The 15,266-nt window shown below is 50.5% G+C and overlaps 5 protein-coding genes across 5 annotated transcripts; 2 read left to right on the top strand and 3 right to left on the bottom strand.

Annotated features, from left to right (window-relative positions):
• Window positions 1-25: 25 nt before the first annotated feature.
• On the bottom strand, window positions 26-2,415 carry P174DRAFT_439690 (WD40 repeat domain-containing protein). The gene is made up of 3 exons (XM_024826870.1): window positions 2,000-2,415; window positions 1,747-1,912; window positions 26-1,661 (listed from the first exon to the last, which is right to left on the bottom strand). The coding sequence occupies exons 1-3, from the start codon at window positions 2,035-2,037 to the stop codon at window positions 462-464; spliced, it is 1,404 nt and encodes a 467-aa protein (XP_024683615.1). The 5' UTR covers window positions 2,038-2,415; the 3' UTR covers window positions 26-461.
• A 657-nt stretch (window positions 2,416-3,072) lies between these two features.
• P174DRAFT_458615 (putative spindle pole body component) lies at window positions 3,073-6,025 on the top strand (the record flags this gene model as incomplete). The annotated part of the gene is made up of 4 exons (XM_024829689.1): window positions 3,073-3,165; window positions 3,218-3,426; window positions 3,502-5,929; window positions 5,987-6,025. 4 exons carry the CDS (start codon window positions 3,073-3,075, stop codon window positions 6,023-6,025), a joined length of 2,769 nt encoding a protein of 922 aa, XP_024683614.1.
• Window positions 6,026-6,487: 462 nt separating this feature from the next.
• P174DRAFT_510885 (60S ribosomal protein L7A) lies at window positions 6,488-9,331 on the bottom strand. The gene is made up of 4 exons (XM_024831728.1): window positions 9,101-9,331; window positions 8,632-9,018; window positions 7,129-7,638; window positions 6,488-7,066 (listed from the first exon to the last, which is right to left on the bottom strand). The coding sequence occupies exons 1-4, from the start codon at window positions 9,167-9,169 to the stop codon at window positions 6,866-6,868; spliced, it is 1,167 nt and encodes a 388-aa protein (XP_024683613.1). The 5' UTR covers window positions 9,170-9,331; the 3' UTR covers window positions 6,488-6,865.
• Window positions 9,332-9,477: 146 nt separating this feature from the next.
• Window positions 9,478-10,504, top strand: P174DRAFT_368390 (translation initiation/elongation factor MRX8; the record flags this gene model as incomplete). The annotated part of the gene is made up of 2 exons (XM_024822223.1): window positions 9,478-10,010; window positions 10,072-10,504. 2 exons carry the CDS (start codon window positions 9,478-9,480, stop codon window positions 10,502-10,504), a joined length of 966 nt encoding a protein of 321 aa, XP_024683612.1.
• Window positions 10,505-11,545: 1,041 nt separating this feature from the next.
• On the bottom strand, window positions 11,546-14,900 carry P174DRAFT_429447 (F-box/WD repeat-containing protein; the record flags this gene model as incomplete). Its single annotated transcript, XM_024825573.1, has 3 exons — window positions 11,546-11,674; window positions 11,728-14,487; window positions 14,604-14,900. 3 exons carry the CDS (start codon window positions 14,898-14,900, stop codon window positions 11,546-11,548), a joined length of 3,186 nt encoding a protein of 1,061 aa, XP_024683611.1.
• Window positions 14,901-15,266: the final 366 nt, after the last annotated feature.

Genomic DNA, 15,266 nt, shown 5'->3' with positions numbered 1-15,266 from the left:
TGACTGTAAGAGACATAGTAACGTCGTAGGCGCCATGTATTGATTGAAAATGCATTCAACAGTATAGAACAGTCACAGCAGAAAGGTATCTTGAATCTCAATCAACAAGAAAGAAAGAAAAAGGCCGTAAATATCTACGAGGAAAGACGCAGGTTTGAACCAAGGAGAATCCGTCCATGCAACAACCCCCAAAACTGGCAGGATTAAAGACAATACAGAAGGTAATAAGGGTAGTACAGCTTTCTAGCCCACAGGAAATCAGACCTTGCTTCCACCTAAAATATACTGGTATCACAGAATGGAAACCAACTCCATGCCCATAATAGTGAGCGAGCCATGTTCACTTAGATTTCATTCCAATTGAACGACGTCGATTAGTTTGCTTCTTCGTCTTCGTATGCATGCATCTTCTGGTGCGACTTAAACGTTGTTTGAAGAACGACACTGATCAGTCCGCGTCGTCAGGTCGCGAAGATTCGTACTTTCCGGTCGACACTGCCGGTGGCAATGACACATCTGATCGAGATCTTGTTGGCCGCGTTGGGATCTGGTCTAACACCATTCGTTGTCGCGGTGGCCGCCGGTGCTCCATTGGTCTCTGATTCTCCATTGGCTCCCCCATCTTTGATTAATGGTGGTGCCCATCGGAGGCATGTGACAAAATGTCCGTGGGCATCAGAGATGACCCTGACGCACTTGCATTCCTGGGTCAAATCCCAGCAGCGGATAGTCTTGTCGTCTGCAACCGACAGAAGATGTTTACCGCCTGGATGAAAAGCGAGCGCACGAACCCAGTTATCATGGCCCACAAGCGTTTTAAAAAGATTGCCCCGTGAATCCCATAGCCGGATAGTTTTGTCCCGAGACCCAGTGGCGAAAAATTCAGCTGACGAGGAAGCCGGCGGCGGTTTCTTCAAGCCGGAAAGAACCGCGAGATGTGGATAGCTGGCAGCAGGAGCAATAGCAACACATTCAATGACATGTTCGTGCCCGAGGAATGTCGATTTGGTTTCCGCAGATGATAGATCCCACAAGCGAGGAATCCGGTCATCGCCCGCAGCAAAGAGGAACCTGCCGTCGAGAGATGGCGCAACGGCTCGTACCCAGTCCACATGTCCTGACAATGTCTTCACACAATATCCGGTCGTTACATCCCATATCCGCAAAGTCTTATCTCGTGATGCGGAGACCAATAGGTTCCCCGACATAGGCGAGCCTGCCGCGCCAGATGGGATGAATCTCACCGAGGAGACACTGTGATCATGACCTGGCAAGGTTCTTATGTTCTTGTAGTTATCAGATGGATCCCATAGCTTGATTGTTAGATCAGATGAACAAGACGCCAGAAGTGTTCCGCCGCGGGGCCCACCATAATCGACGTCTAGCACCGCCTTGGTGTGCCCCTTGACAGTCCGTTCTAGTTCCCCGAGCTCCCAATCCCAGATTTTGATCGTCGTATCGTCTGAGCCGGATGCGAGGGAAGAAAACACCGGGTGGAACGCAACACATGTGACAGGGTCTCGGTGGCCCTCGAGTATATGGCGGGCAGGGGATCGCGGTAACCACGATGTAGGGTCCTGATTCTTTCGCAATAGTGAAGTAGGCGTTGCAGAGTCTAGTTCTGACTGGAGTGCCGCGCATCGGGACTCAAGGTCCATGATCTGATCAGCCCAAAGGGGAGACGATGGTCAGTGCTATCCGGCATTCATGACGCAAAACGAGATTCGCGCAGTCCTAGCGACCAACCTTCTTCTGCAAGCGGACCACACTGGTCCATTTCTTCTCTAATAGCCCCTCATACTTCTTGAGCGTCGCATCGTCAATGGAAACCGAATCGCCTAGCTCCGCTCGCAGAGCAGCAGAACTCTCAGTTAGGTTCACCGAGGCAAGATAGGCGATAATGGATTTGTGTCTATGGAGAACATTTGAGCGATGTCAGCGTCACACCCTCTCCTCCTCAATCTTTTTCAGTTATTGTAACCCAGGAGCAGTGACGTACAGCTCCTCTGCCTGCCGCGCCGTGAGTAGCTGGCTCATGATCAACGGCAGTTTCGTGCGCAGTCCCTCCAAGCTAGTCTGGCCCTCTGCATGCACTGCTGTAGCCTCGTCGACCGAGGCAGGTGGATTTCTTATCAGTATACCGTGCGATCGTCCGCAGGAGAAGTGAAGTCCTCTAAGCTGGCTCTTATTGGCAATTGATCTAGGAATTTGTATGGAAATGATAGACCTGAGCCGGGCGGTGAGCCAGTTGGATGTCAAGAGGGGGAAGGCTTTCTGTTTTGCGACCGAGGGGATGGGTGTGAAAACGCAGGGGAGGGGACAACGTGGGAGTCGTATCTGTCGTCAGAGCGGATGCATATAATTTATGTTATGGAGGAGAGGTGACTAGTGGTGATAGCGCAGAATCAAGCCCAGAAGTAAAGAATTAAGAATTGATATGGTGCTGGTTGACACAACCGTGGGGGAGACAAATGCCCAGATTGTTTGTTTAGTTGCACAACAGCACAGTTGGGCATGTGCTCCCGCGGGCCTGAATGCCAAGGCAGCCAGTCCACCCAATCTTTGGGTCGCGAAATCACCACAGCGACTTGTTGGTTGTTTACTGTCCGATTCTATCGGATAAATCATCGTCTGCCTCAAAGTGGCATGTTCTCCTAGACGTCCACCACACCCTTTTGCCCTCCTATTTCGTTAAAGATACCCGAAGAGGTGATTCAAGATTGACTGAAGGGATTATATTCATCTCTTCAGGTGGCAGTTGTGCATGTCTTGATACACTCAAGACTGACCACTACATGAAAGATCCACAACAGGAGACCCCTCCGCAAACAACCCCTCTAAGGTGCGTTCCTGGTCTTTTCCTGTTGCGTGAAGTCAGCAGCAGTTTGTTGTCTAGCCTGAGCTACTCGTCGCTCTCGACGAACTTGTATAGATTTCTGCATATTGCGCTTCGGCTGTTTACTGTTCTGTTGTGCCATGCCACTTCCGGTGGAATGAAGCTAACTGTATTCGCGTCTCAATTCTAGTGCATCTTCTAGCTAATAACATTACCCACGCATATAATCTGTCATCATGGCTGAGGGGGAGGAGGACTTTTCTTCATTGCCGTTGCCTGACCGGTTCTCTCACAAGGTTAAAGCCCCTTTACCCGATCCGATGTCTTCGGTCAATTCTCATCGATGACACAAAACGCTGACAGTCTTCCGAATGTCTCTAGAATTGGAAAGTGCGAAAGGAAGGTTATGAAGATGCCAAGCGACAGTTTGAAAAGTCACCCGACGAGTCGGATCCAGTTTTTGTACCATTTCTACAAGATCCAGGTCTCTGGAAAGGGGCAGTGTCAGATTCGAATGTAGCTGCTCAACAAGAAGGTCTTGCGTCATATTGCTCTTTTCTCAAATATGGGGGTGTCCAGGCTTGTACGCGGTATGTCTAGCCTTAGCACTGTGCCTGACATTTCACCCCGGTTCGACTTTGGATATAGCTGACAGGTTTGCGCAGAACTCGCGGATCCACGATAGGTCCTATTGTGGAAAAAGGACTTCCCTCCACCAGACCGGCGGCCAAAGCAAATGCGCTTGAAGCTCTTCTACTCTGTGTCGAATTAGATAAGGCAGATCCGGTTATTGAGGAAATAGTCCCTATCTTGTCGCACAAAGTACCCAAGGTGATTGCAGCGGCATTAAGCGGATTGAAAGCCATCTATCACAACTTCGGCTGCAAGATTGTCGACCCCAAACCAGTCCTGAAGGCCTTACCCAAAGTATTCGGACACGCAGACAAAAATGTCCGTGCGGAAGCGCAGAATCTCACAGTCGAACTGTATCGATGGTTGAAAGAGGCTATCAAACCGCTGTTCTGGGGAGAGCTTAAGCCTGTCCAGCAACAGGATCTCGAAAAGCTGTTCGAAAGCGTCAAGCAGGAACCGGCACCAAAGCAAGAGAGATTGACAAAAGCGCAACAGGACGCGATGACAGCAGCTAGTGCTGCTCCAGAAGGCGATGATGGTGACGGGGAAGCTGGAGAGGTCTACGCAGATGAAGATGATGGCGAGGTAGATGTATTCGATCTCGCTGAGCCAGTCGACGTCTTCCCAAAAATACCAAAGGACTTTAATGAGCAGTTAGCATCGTCGAAGTGGAAAGACAGGAAGGAGGCGCTGGACGCTCTGTATACTGCAGTGAACGTTCCGCGAATCAAGGACGGGCCGTTTGACGATATTGTTCGAGGTCTTGCAAAATCCATGAAAGACGCAAACGTCGCAGTCGTGACCGTCGCCGCCAACTGTATCGATCTCCTCGCAAAGGGTCTGCGGGGTGGCTTCGCGAAACACCGATCCACGATCATGCCGCCTATCATGGAACGATTGAAAGAGAAAAAGCAGACCGTCGCAGATGCTCTGGGGCAAGCCTTGGATGCGGTCTTTGCATCGACGAATCTATCGGATTGTCTAGAGGAGATTCTAGAATTTCTCAAACATAAGAACCCACAGGTGAAGCAGGAAACCCTGAAATTCCTGATTCGCTGCCTCCGAACCACTAGAGATGTTCCATCGAAAGCTGAAGTGAAAGCCATTGCCGATGCCGCCACAAAGTTGCTGACTGAGTCCACTGAAGTCAACCGTGCAGGAGGAGCTGAAATTTTGGGTACCTTGATGAAAATCATGGGCGAGCGTGCGATGAACCCTTACCTGGACGGACTTGATGATATCAGGAAGACAAAAATCAAGGAATTTTATGAGACCGCCGAGGTAAAAGCGAAAGACAGACCGAAGCCCATCGTTGGGCCGCCAAAGGCCGTGCCTGCCGCCGGCAAGAAGGTCGTTGGAGGGAAGAAGCCAGCTCTGGGAATGAAGAAGCCTGCTCCAGCTGCTGCGGCGCCTCCACCAGAGGAGCCTGCACCGACCCGTTCTCCTCCGAAACCCGCTACAAGGTCGATCCCTTCGAAACTGGGTGGGGTTCCCAAGCCTGGTGGACTTCCCACTCCAGGCGCTGGACTCAAGCTTCAAAGAAAGCTTGGCGGTCCTGGTGGCCTTGCTTCCCCACAGCGTCGGGTCATCTCCCCCCCTTCGGAAGAACAGCCTCCCGCGCCAGCTGCACCGAAATTTGGTCTTGGGAGAGGGCTTGCAGGCCGTCCCATAGCCAAACCATCAGCTGCTCCTGAACCAGCTCCAGCTCCAGCTGCGCCACCCCAAGTGAGCGGGATTTCAGCCATCGAAAGGGCTGAACTCGATGAATTGCGCCTTGAACGAGAAAGGTTCCTTCGAATGATTGAGGACTTGAAGTCTGAAAGAACTCGACTCAACTCGCAAGTGACGGAGCTTCAAGATCAAAATGCACAACTCATTGAGGATCATACAAGGGATGTTCTAAGTATCAAAGCCAAGGAAACGCAGTTGGTTCGAGCCAGGAGTGATGCAGAAGCGGCTGAGCAGACGGTTCAGAAGCAGCAGAGGGAAATTGATCGTCTAAAGCGTGAATTGGCCAGAGCTCTCCGGGCCAGCGCTCAGAGTCCTCCCAACGGCTTGTCGGATAATATGAATTTGCCAGTACCGGAGGCGTCGATATACCATGAGACGGGTATCAACGGCTATGGTGCCATTCCCAGAACCGGCCTGCACATGGGAAGTCGCTTTGATGGTGGGCGACCTCGGAGCTACGTGTCTGCCAGTCCAAGTGAGGAGAAAGAAAACACCGATCTGGAGTCACCGGGACGCGGTAGCAGAGACGGAGGCCTTGGTCGACGGAAGCTCAGCCCTTCCTTCGGAACCAACTACTCCGGGATGGGCAGTCCAACAAGATCGTCCATACCAGGCTCTGGTAGTGCTTCCGGAGAGGAGCAACCGATGAGGAGTTCAGAACCCGCGGAAAATTGGAAGAGAGCCGCAGAAGTCACCAGCCAACTCAAGGCGAGAATTGAACAAATGAAGGTATGTCTTTAACCAGCACTGTTCATTTGCGACCCTATCTCTGATCGATCTTACTAGGCAAGACAAGGTCTGTCGCGAGGCCCTGCGCAACGCTAACGGCTCCATGAATGATTCTCGATTCTATATCCTATGACATGATTTCTCTTCTTTCTTATGACAGCAGGCTTTTTGACCTTGGTACTGGCCAATACCCGGCGTTTTCTTTCTCTTTTCCAATTGTGAGGTCGTTCCTCCCCTTGCACTTCTTTCGGCCGCTTGTTCGGGGGATCAGCTGTGGTGCTAGGGAAATAGTCATTTGATTGCATTTGTCGGGGTCTGCTTCTTCTATTGTCATGCCTCTGATGTATAAATTTACAGCATGCTTGCGCGCGGATTGTATTTTATGGATACGGGTCTTCGGACATTAGGTATACATGGAAAAAATAATGGGCATACGAAGGAGGGTTATAAATCCAGAAGGCTGGGGTTTCATCACTTTCACGGTCATGATTGACTCGAAGGGAAGAATATTGTACAGCATCGGAATCAAGTTCTACAACAAAGATGGTACAGGCTAGTAACACCAACTAGCTTAAGCCTCGTTCTACATTGCAGACAGATATCACGTGCATGAATGCTCAACGTCAATTATGCTCTACGCATGGTTTGCTAATTGATGTCTGAAAATGCATTCATGGGTATCTGCGACGTGTACATAAAAAGGAAAAACAAGGTGGGCCATCAATATGGATTGGAATTGAGAGGGTGCCGGAGTGCTCCACCCATCTAAGCTAAAATGCCGTCAACAAGTCAATATGAGCCTCAGAACACCATTCCCATTTCCCAAAGTGTTTCAACTTTTGATTACATCCATCCCCCTGTGGAGAGAATAAAAAGAAAAGGACCGCGAAGTCATAATGTCGTCCGGAAAACCCCGTCAATCAAATTGATCAGGCTTTAAACTCTGACGGCAGCCTCAGCAGCCTTGCGCTTCTTCTCCATGCGGGCAACGGCCTTGGAGCCCATGATACCACCACCCCAGTGGCGGCGGGACTCCTCATACTTGTCGGTGTAGCCCTCCTTGATGGTGGAGAGGAGCTTGGAGAACTCAGCCTTGTCCTCGGCGCGAACCTCGGTGAGAGCAAGGACAGCGGCGGTCTGAAGGTGTAACGTTAGCGCACGTTGCAAGGCGCATGATAATGGGGTTGTGTTTATCTTACCTTCTTGTGGACAACGGTACCGAGACGAGCCTTGCCCTTGACAATGGCATAGGGGACACCCATCTTGCGGCAGAGAGCGGGAAGGAAGACAACCAGCTCAATGGGGTCAACGTCGTGGGCGATCAGAACAAGGGAAGCCTTCTTGTTCTCGACGAGGCCGACAACGTGGTTCAGACCGTACTTGACGTTGTAGGGCTTCTTTGAGACATCCTCCTTCTTCTTGCCCTCAGCGACAGCGGTAGCCTCAGCGTGGAGACGCTCCTTCTTCTCGGCCTTGGTCTCAGGGCGGTACTTGTTGAGGAGCTTGAAGGTCTGGGCAGCGGTGTTGCGGTCCAGAGTGTTCTGGAACTGAGCAATGGCAGGGGGGACCTTCAGGCGGAGGTTCAGGATCTTCTTCTGGCGCTGAAGACGGACATACTCGGGCCACTTGACGAAGCGGGAGAGGTTGCGCTTGGGCTGGACGTCCTGGCCAATACCGAAGTTGCGGGGGCGGCGCTCAATGAGAGGGTTCTAGAAGCTGTTAGCAAAAGCAATTCTTTCCTGAAGTCTGGGGAATGACTGCATACCTTAGCGCCCTTCTTGCTAGCGCCAGCCTTGCCCTGGGGGTAGGGGAGAGGGGCGGCCTTCTTTCCGGACTTAGGAGGCTGTCATTGAGAAAAAGAAGATCAGCGAGTTGTCCACCAATTGCTGTATCTTCTTTGAACTCTAGAGAGAACACGAGAAAGAGTCCAAAGACAACTTCTGTGACTCCAGCCAAATCATCGCCGGTGCACGCATCTCAGGAGAGAATTGTGCGACCAACGGAATATGCCACGACCCTCGCGAAATGAGGTAGACAATTTCTTGTCTCACGACATGTCGCAAAATGATCGACAGCTCTACAAAGAGAGATTCGAATTGGATATCAAGGGCTTACCATTTTGTCGACTGAGTTCCGCAACGGTGCTGGGTGACGGGATTGACAGACAAGGGAAGAGAAAGAAAAGTTGAAGCTCTTTTTTGATCATCGAGAAGAAAAGCCGCCGTTGCATTTGTGGGTCGCGCTAGTGCGGAAAAATCGCGGGCCGGGTTCTGTTGCTGGATTTGGTCACATGCTCTAGGGTTAACCCTTCATGGTTTCGAAGCTTGATTGCTGCCTGAATTTATGCCTGCATCCTAAGGCAATAAATATAGAGTACGACGTAGTTAGAGATGTCTGACCTAACAAAGTGTGATCGAGTCCTTCTAGGCATAGAATCGAATAGTTGTTCCCAGTTATCTATGTTTCGGGACCTTAAGATCATCTCATAGCCATCATATGTACAGAATGCGAATCCCAAGCCAGACGCCGTATCTGTAGATGCAATCGAATTACCCGATGCCCTGTAGCACTCGAGCAAACAAATATGGGAATCAAGATATTCAGCGCCAAGCACCAAGCCCTGAGAGCCCTCCTCGACCAAGACCGGAGCTGGCTGCTTGTATGGCCTTCTTTTTACCTAGATTGCCTTCCTGTTCTCGCACGCCTGCAACAATCTTGTCGATATTGGTCTCGACCACGACACCACCGACAATCATCTCACTGAGAACCGCGTGCATTGTCTCAAACCCGAAGATAAGATCCAGCTCGCAAACGTTCTCAAATATCCGATCCAGGGCTTCCACGAAAACTTGTATCAGATCGATGAGCGCAAGCGGTGACTCGGTGGATGTGGATATCATGATGAAGGACAAGGTGGCATAGGTACGGTAGGTGACTTGCGTAGGAGCATCGGAAGGACCATTGGCTGCGCTTGAGCGCGCGCCTTGCGAAAGCAATGGAGGCAGTGGTAGGAAGTTGCAGGCACTCGGCGGACGCTGTGCCACCAGATCGTAGATTTGGGCAATCAGTGACTGTTTCGTTTGCGTATCCTAACCGCGATGCAGAGACTTATGTCAGTCAAGTTCAATTTCAGTTCAGCCCATCAGGAACCGTGACGTCCTGGCCACTCACGATTTGTGTATAGAACTTGGTGAGGCGCGGTTGCCCGTTATTGTTGAAGACGAGGACGGCGTTGATCATGTTGGGCGCAACACAAAAGCTATCTTCTGCTTTCTTCGGGGACTAGAAAACAGAACAGTGTGAATGGCGACTACTATATGCGGACAACAGTTCAATTTCTTCAGATAGGTGATCAGGACAGAATTGACGTAGAGTTGGCTTCTGGAACCCCGGAGCTTGCTTATCGCACCGATGCGGCGGGCCCCGTATCGGCGGAGACTCCCTTGGATCCCGCTCGGATCACTTTCTCATTCGACGGCATCAGGCTAGAGCTCAGATACTTTTCTGCAAGCTGGATCTCACCTTCAGTCAAAAATTCATACTCCATAATGAAGACAAAACTCTACGTATGTACGGCCTGTATGCGCAGGAATTTCTCAACCGCTCTCCCTCGCCGAAATTCACCAACAGCTGTTGCGCCATCCAATCCTCCAAATGCGCCCAAACTCCAGCTTCGCGATCTGACTCCGTCCGACCTCTCTTACTACTGGGATACACGGGTACCGAATGAATCTCAACTTTCCTTCGCGGATAAGTTCTTCACTCCGTCGCGTCATTCTCCAGTCAAATTATGGTCCGCCAGCAAATTCCGCACAACACCCCTGTCGTCGCTCGAACCCGAAGTGGCTTTCCTTGGCCGTTCGAACGTGGGAAAAAGCTCGTTACTGAATGCCATAATGGGGAAGGAGATGTGCTGGACTTCATCTAAGCCTGGGAGAACGCGGGAGATGAATGCATTCGGGATTGGAGGGACCAAGGGCGGCGAATCCAAAATTGTCCTTTTGGACATGCCAGGGTATGGAAAGAGAAGCAGGACGGAATGGGGTATTGAGATTTTGAAGTACCTTCAGGGACGGCGCCAGTGAGTCACTCCTGTGTATTGATGATGGGCAACTGGTACTGACTTTGGCCGCGACATGTAGGCTTCGTCGGGCATTTATCTTAATAGACAGCCTCCACGGGATCAAAAAGAAAGACGAGGACATTCTCATGCTATTCCGGAAGTACGCCATCCCCCACCAAATTATCCTATCGAAAGTCGACAAGGTATTAGCAAAGAGAAAAAAGCAGGTTAAGAGCGGCGCATCCGTGGCCAATGTCGCCGCGCTAAGAAACCTGCTTCAAGATCTCAGGCCCATAGTTCAACCGGACGGTCGTGTCGAAGGCCCTGGCGCTTTGGGTGAAATTCTCACATCCAGTGCAGAAATACCTACTGGGCCGGGGCAATTCCTAGGCATCAGTGCCATACGATGGGCCATCTTATCTGCTGCCGGGTTCGATGGCAATGTAGAAGTGAAAGCTGAGTCTATACCGTCCAGCTCGTCCGTCCGAGGCGCTTCGGCAGCTCCACCATGATCGATTGGGACGTCGTGTGTTTGTTCAGATCTCAGACCGTCCTCGAGAATGTGAGGAATCTCAAGCGCTCTCATACCGCATACTCTATAGACAAGCCATTGCATACCTGCCAGTGTGCAATTTAGAAGAATTCTAGGACTCATTTCTGCGAGGCCCCTTCCTTGTCTTACGTCCAGTCAGTTGAATTACATCTTGCGAATTACCTTGCGCAGGATCTTCTCCCAGTTCCTGGGTATGCCAGACAAAGGAGCAGTCGACAGCTGATGGGTCCCAGAATACAGCGGGTATCATCCTGTCCTCCTTGGCTCGGCAAGTCGTTATACTACTGATCAAGTTAAATTGATCGCCAATATTCCAACGGTGGGCTAAAGCTTGTTACAGCACACACTTCTGACTCATATTCTGAGGGCGATCCGTCAAGTGATGGTGTACTCAAGTTCATCGTTTATAAGGCTACCTCTTCCAGCAAAAAAGCCCTACCGCATGAGATAGTACAACTGCACCTTATGAATATAAATGCAAGAATTCAATTCACTTTTCAATGATCGTGAAAAAGAAGTCATAGAGAGTCTATGAACAAAATTTTCGCCTGCTGACGCACGAATGGAAGCAGGAGAAAACAGTCAAGCGCCGTGTGCATCAGAACGGGTCTGCCCAACTCACACAACAACAATTAATCATAATGCATATAGGAAGGACATTTGAACATGGAACAAGAGATATGAATTGAAAAATGATAGAAGAGAGTAAATGAAGCGAGCTGGGGCTAGTAAATCATTGTTTTCGAAAGTCAAAACGCCATTTCCGTCATTTCCCAGCATGACAATGGATGCTGACCACGCTATGCAAAGTCTCTCGATAAACAACAAGTCTTGGATAAAGGGTATCTAAACATTTCATGGCTTGAAAGGCAGAGAGGAAGAGGAAGTAGAGCAGGAAAAAGAATAAAAGTGGCAAACGTTTGCTGATGGTGACCGAAGTGCTCCGAGCCATGCCAGCTGGCGAAGCACTGATGAGCCCAGTAGTCTGAATCAAACGGCGTCAACCGTCAGATAGATCGTAATCTTCGTCAGCATTGTCACCGATCTCCTGTCCCCATCGGTTGACAACTATCCGTCTCCCCAACTGATCCTCCGGGACACCGTCGCGAGAAGCTCCAAAGTCGAGGACCTAAGATGGTTAACTATGATGATGGCAAATTGAGAGACACTCCCACGACTTACCTCAATATACGTCAGAGCGTCGCGCTGTACTGCAGCAACGCATCTTCGGTCATTGAATTTGACCTGCCATACACCGCTCAGGTCCGTGAGAAGATCTCGAACGCACTCCCCATTCCGCACATCCCACATCTTTAACGTCCGATCAGATCCCGAGATCACCTTCTGGCCATCATGCTGAAAGCAGGTAATGGCACCGGTATGCGCGCTCAGCCTGCTCTTGCATTGACCAGTTTCAGGATCCCAGATCCTCAAGGTAGAGTCTGCAGCCGCAGAGACCAAACGGTCGCACTTCAAATCAAGAAGACCCACAAGTGAACTATGACCTTCTAGATTGTAAATGATCGAGCCAGTATCGAGAGACCACACTTTGACTGTGTTGTCCATTGAACCGCTGATGCATCGATTTCTTTTGTGGTCAAGTACAACGCTGTACACCTTGAGTGTATGGCCCTGAAGTCGGTGAATAGTCTCTCCAGTCGATATTTTCCACACTCTCACGGTACAATCATAACTCCCACTAACCAAAGTGTCACCGTGCGCAGCGATCGCACGAACAGAGTGCTGATGACCAGTAAGGACACGGATGAAATAAGGGCAATCGGTATCATCGGCATGGGGTCCACTCTGGTAGTACACCGGATCACCTGGTTTCGGGAGTTTCCAAACTCGTAAACTAGAGTCGCGGGAACCAGTTATGATGATTGGTTCTTTAGGCATCATTTCGGGTGTGCCGTCAGCATTGCTACCAACTTGGACTGGTAGAACAATTTGCAGACAACGCACTGTCGAGGTATGTCCATGGAAAATTTGGGTGCATCTTGCCCTTTCGATATCCCAAACTCTCACCGACCTGTCTGTGGATCCGGACACAAGAGTGTTGCCGTGATATTCCAGGGCCCAAACCCCTCCCTCATGGCCTTCCAGAGTCGCTCTCAAGGCGCCCGTCTTTGTATCGTAAACGTTAATATTCGTGTCGTCACTTCCTGTTAGAACCTTGTCGGTGTCAAACTGGAGGCAAGTAACTACGTGGCGATCATGAGCGCGAAAGGCGATGTGTTTCGGTTTCACATTGGGTTTCATCCAGCCTTTATGAATCGAATGGTGGCGCTGGTAGAGGGACTTGAACAAATGAAGACCCCTGAGGGACGGTAGGCCAATTTCTGGGTATGGGACAGCTGCTGCTGCAGCATTCGCGGCTGCATATGGTCCCTCAGTTGCAGTTACTCCGTTTCTCCAACCTGAGGAGTCCGAGGAATCGGTATTACTCGAGGAAATCTTTCTCTTCGCATATTTGCGACCTGAGATGCGAGTGGCCTTCCTTTTCGGTCGACGACTTACAGACAGAGCCCGTTCATCGGATTCTCCTGGCAAGGAAGAGAAAGCGGACCCCGAAGCGCAATCTGGTTCAGGTTTTATGACTGCAGACGAACTCAGATCTTTTTCCCAGTCGTCATCCCCATGCGGAAACTGCCATCCCCAACCTTCTTTGATTGCACGTTCCAACTCACCATCTGTGAGAACGTATCCGTCCCTGTCAAATAGATCTTTCCAAGTCTTCTCATCCGAATTGATGATATGCCTCCATTTCTTGGACACTTGTGCTGCACGACACATGGTTTGAACGTCGAAATACTTGACGATGTTGAGGCTAAGCTCCAGAGGAAGAAGCGCGAGAAAATCGCACTTCAAAGCTGGATTCACGACGTCGGCCACAAAATGCAGCGTTGGCTTAGGGCATCTCCTCAAAAACTGATACATAAGGTAAGTTTTCAGTTCTTCGGGAACCGAGTCAAAAAATTCCAGTACACTGGGTATGTCCATCAAAGACGAAGTATGACGGTTTTCCGTAGCGACCGGCAGGTTTCCAGACCTGGAAGGAGACAAATCATGGTTCTTTGAATCGTCCAATTGCCGTATGTTTGCAAGACGGGAGGCATTATTATCGAGGCTTGAGTCCGTATCCATCTCTTGGTCTTCTGCCGACTCAAATGAGGAATCCACATTCATTGCATTCAGGGCAGCCACGGGCGACAAGCTGGGGCTGGGTAAGCACATGTCGTGGGCAACAAGGTTTTCAATAGCCGAAATCTGGGATGCAGGTTCCGTTGGTGCCTGCTGAAACGACTCTTCCGACCCGTCGTAGTCAGTGCCTTGGCTTGCAGTGTTCACGCCCGCAGCTCCATCACCATTTACTGTCGGAGTAGCAAGTTGGGGTGAAGGCCTCGAGGACGCGTTGTCCCTATGTCGACTAAGATGTCGATCTCCCTCCCAAATGGCTGCCTTAGCGCGGAGTGCGCGGAGTTCCGCTTTTCCTAATACCGACTCTGCACCGGGATCCTGCAGCACTTCCTGGCTTTCAACCTCTGAAGACAGAGGCGAGCGCAGTAAGGTCTCTCTGCGGGGTATGGCCGCACTATGTACTCTTCTTCGAGGCATCGCATAGTCACTCAAGTTGTAACCGCTGGATTCGGTCTCCGGAGTCGCCAAGCCAGCCGTGTATGTGGCTGAAGAGAGATGAGGGCGGATCTGACGAAATGAGGGCTCCGACGGAAGTCTACCCGGACGTAGCCTTGTGGAAGATTGGTGGGAATCTACGACTGATGCTGGCCGACGTTTCGCGCTGGACGGGTTGGACGGCTGGCTGGATAATCGAGCGGATGCTAGACGACGGGAGGTTTGAGCATTATCTAAAGTAGTGTATGAAGTGACGGATTGCACGAAACCATTCGAGGCTTTCAACGCGTTGTTTGTCTCGTTCACCTGTCAAAATCAAATTAGCCGACAGAACTTTCGGGACATGTAATGTAGTACGCATGTAAGTGAACGGAAACAGAGTGAAGTCACGCTCCGATGGATCTGATTTGGGAGTGCCGTACCTCTTTGATAGCCACTGTTGCATCTACCGGCTCGTTGAACACGACGGTTTTCCCGCCGAGTTCGAATTTGATGTTCCTCAAAGATGTAGGAGTGGGAGAAGAGGCCAGAGGGTATAGCTTAGGATCAAGATCCCTTGTGGCTCGAGGAGATTTGATGACGAGAGGAGGAAATGTGGTAGTGGTAGTGGTAGTGGTAGTCACGACAGTCGTTCGAGTAGCAGGAGCGAAGGAAAATTGGCCAATAGTACTATTGGTCGCTCGATGATCCAGGTCATTGTTGGCATCTAGTTGCTCCATGTTGAATTTCTTGCTGCTGACAACGTTCGCTGGAAGGTAAACGGAGAGTGGGACTGAGGCGAGAGACGCGTCTTGACTCGCTGATAGAGGGTCAGATCGCTAACTTTTGGGTATATGTAAACAACTGTTGATCTATTCACCTAATGCGGTGACGACACGAAGCGAGTCTTGAACGGTGCAGAGCAAGACAACCAGCCTTCGGGGAAATTAATGACCAGTTGTGGGAGAGGGCACGGTGTCTGATAGCACGATAGGCTCGCAGAGACAAAGTTGATGCCCTGAAACCTGGGATGAAAAAGCGAGAGGGTAATTCAGAACATGGTTGCCATAAGAGAGTTCCCGTGTGAGAAAGAGGGGGAAACGAGT

This window comes from Aspergillus novofumigatus (assembly GCF_002847465.1).
Source record: "Aspergillus novofumigatus IBT 16806 chromosome Unknown P174scaffold_3, whole genome shotgun sequence".
NCBI lineage: Eukaryota > Fungi > Ascomycota > Eurotiomycetes > Eurotiales > Aspergillaceae > Aspergillus > Aspergillus novofumigatus.
The sequence above is the reverse complement of the archived record's forward strand: the minus strand, read 5'-3'. Positions and strand labels throughout refer to the sequence as shown.

What these genes read in the sequence shown, in the direction of transcription:
- P174DRAFT_510885 (XM_024831728.1), bottom strand. Translation starts at nt 9,169, where the DNA reads ATGATCAACGCCGTCCTCGTCTTCAACAATAACGGGCAACCGCGCCTC. An exon ending in CCAAGTTCTATACACAAATC is followed by an intron (nt 9,019 to 9,100) that starts GTGAGTGGCCAG and finishes CATCGCGGTTAG; the next exon opens with GATACGCAAACGAAACAGTC. An exon ending in TCGACAAGATTGTTGCAGGC is followed by an intron (nt 7,639 to 8,631) that starts GTGCGAGAACAG and finishes AACAGCTTCTAG; the next exon opens with AACCCTCTCATTGAGCGCCG.
- P174DRAFT_439690 (XM_024826870.1), bottom strand. Translation starts at nt 2,037, where the DNA reads ATGAGCCAGCTACTCACGGCGCGGCAGGCAGAGGAGCT. An exon ending in GCGCGGCAGGCAGAGGAGCT is followed by an intron (nt 1,913 to 1,999) that starts GTACGTCACTGC and finishes TGTTCTCCATAG; the next exon opens with ACACAAATCCATTATCGCCT. An exon ending in TGGTCCGCTTGCAGAAGAAG is followed by an intron (nt 1,662 to 1,746) that starts GTTGGTCGCTAG and finishes TGGGCTGATCAG; the next exon opens with ATCATGGACCTTGAGTCCCG.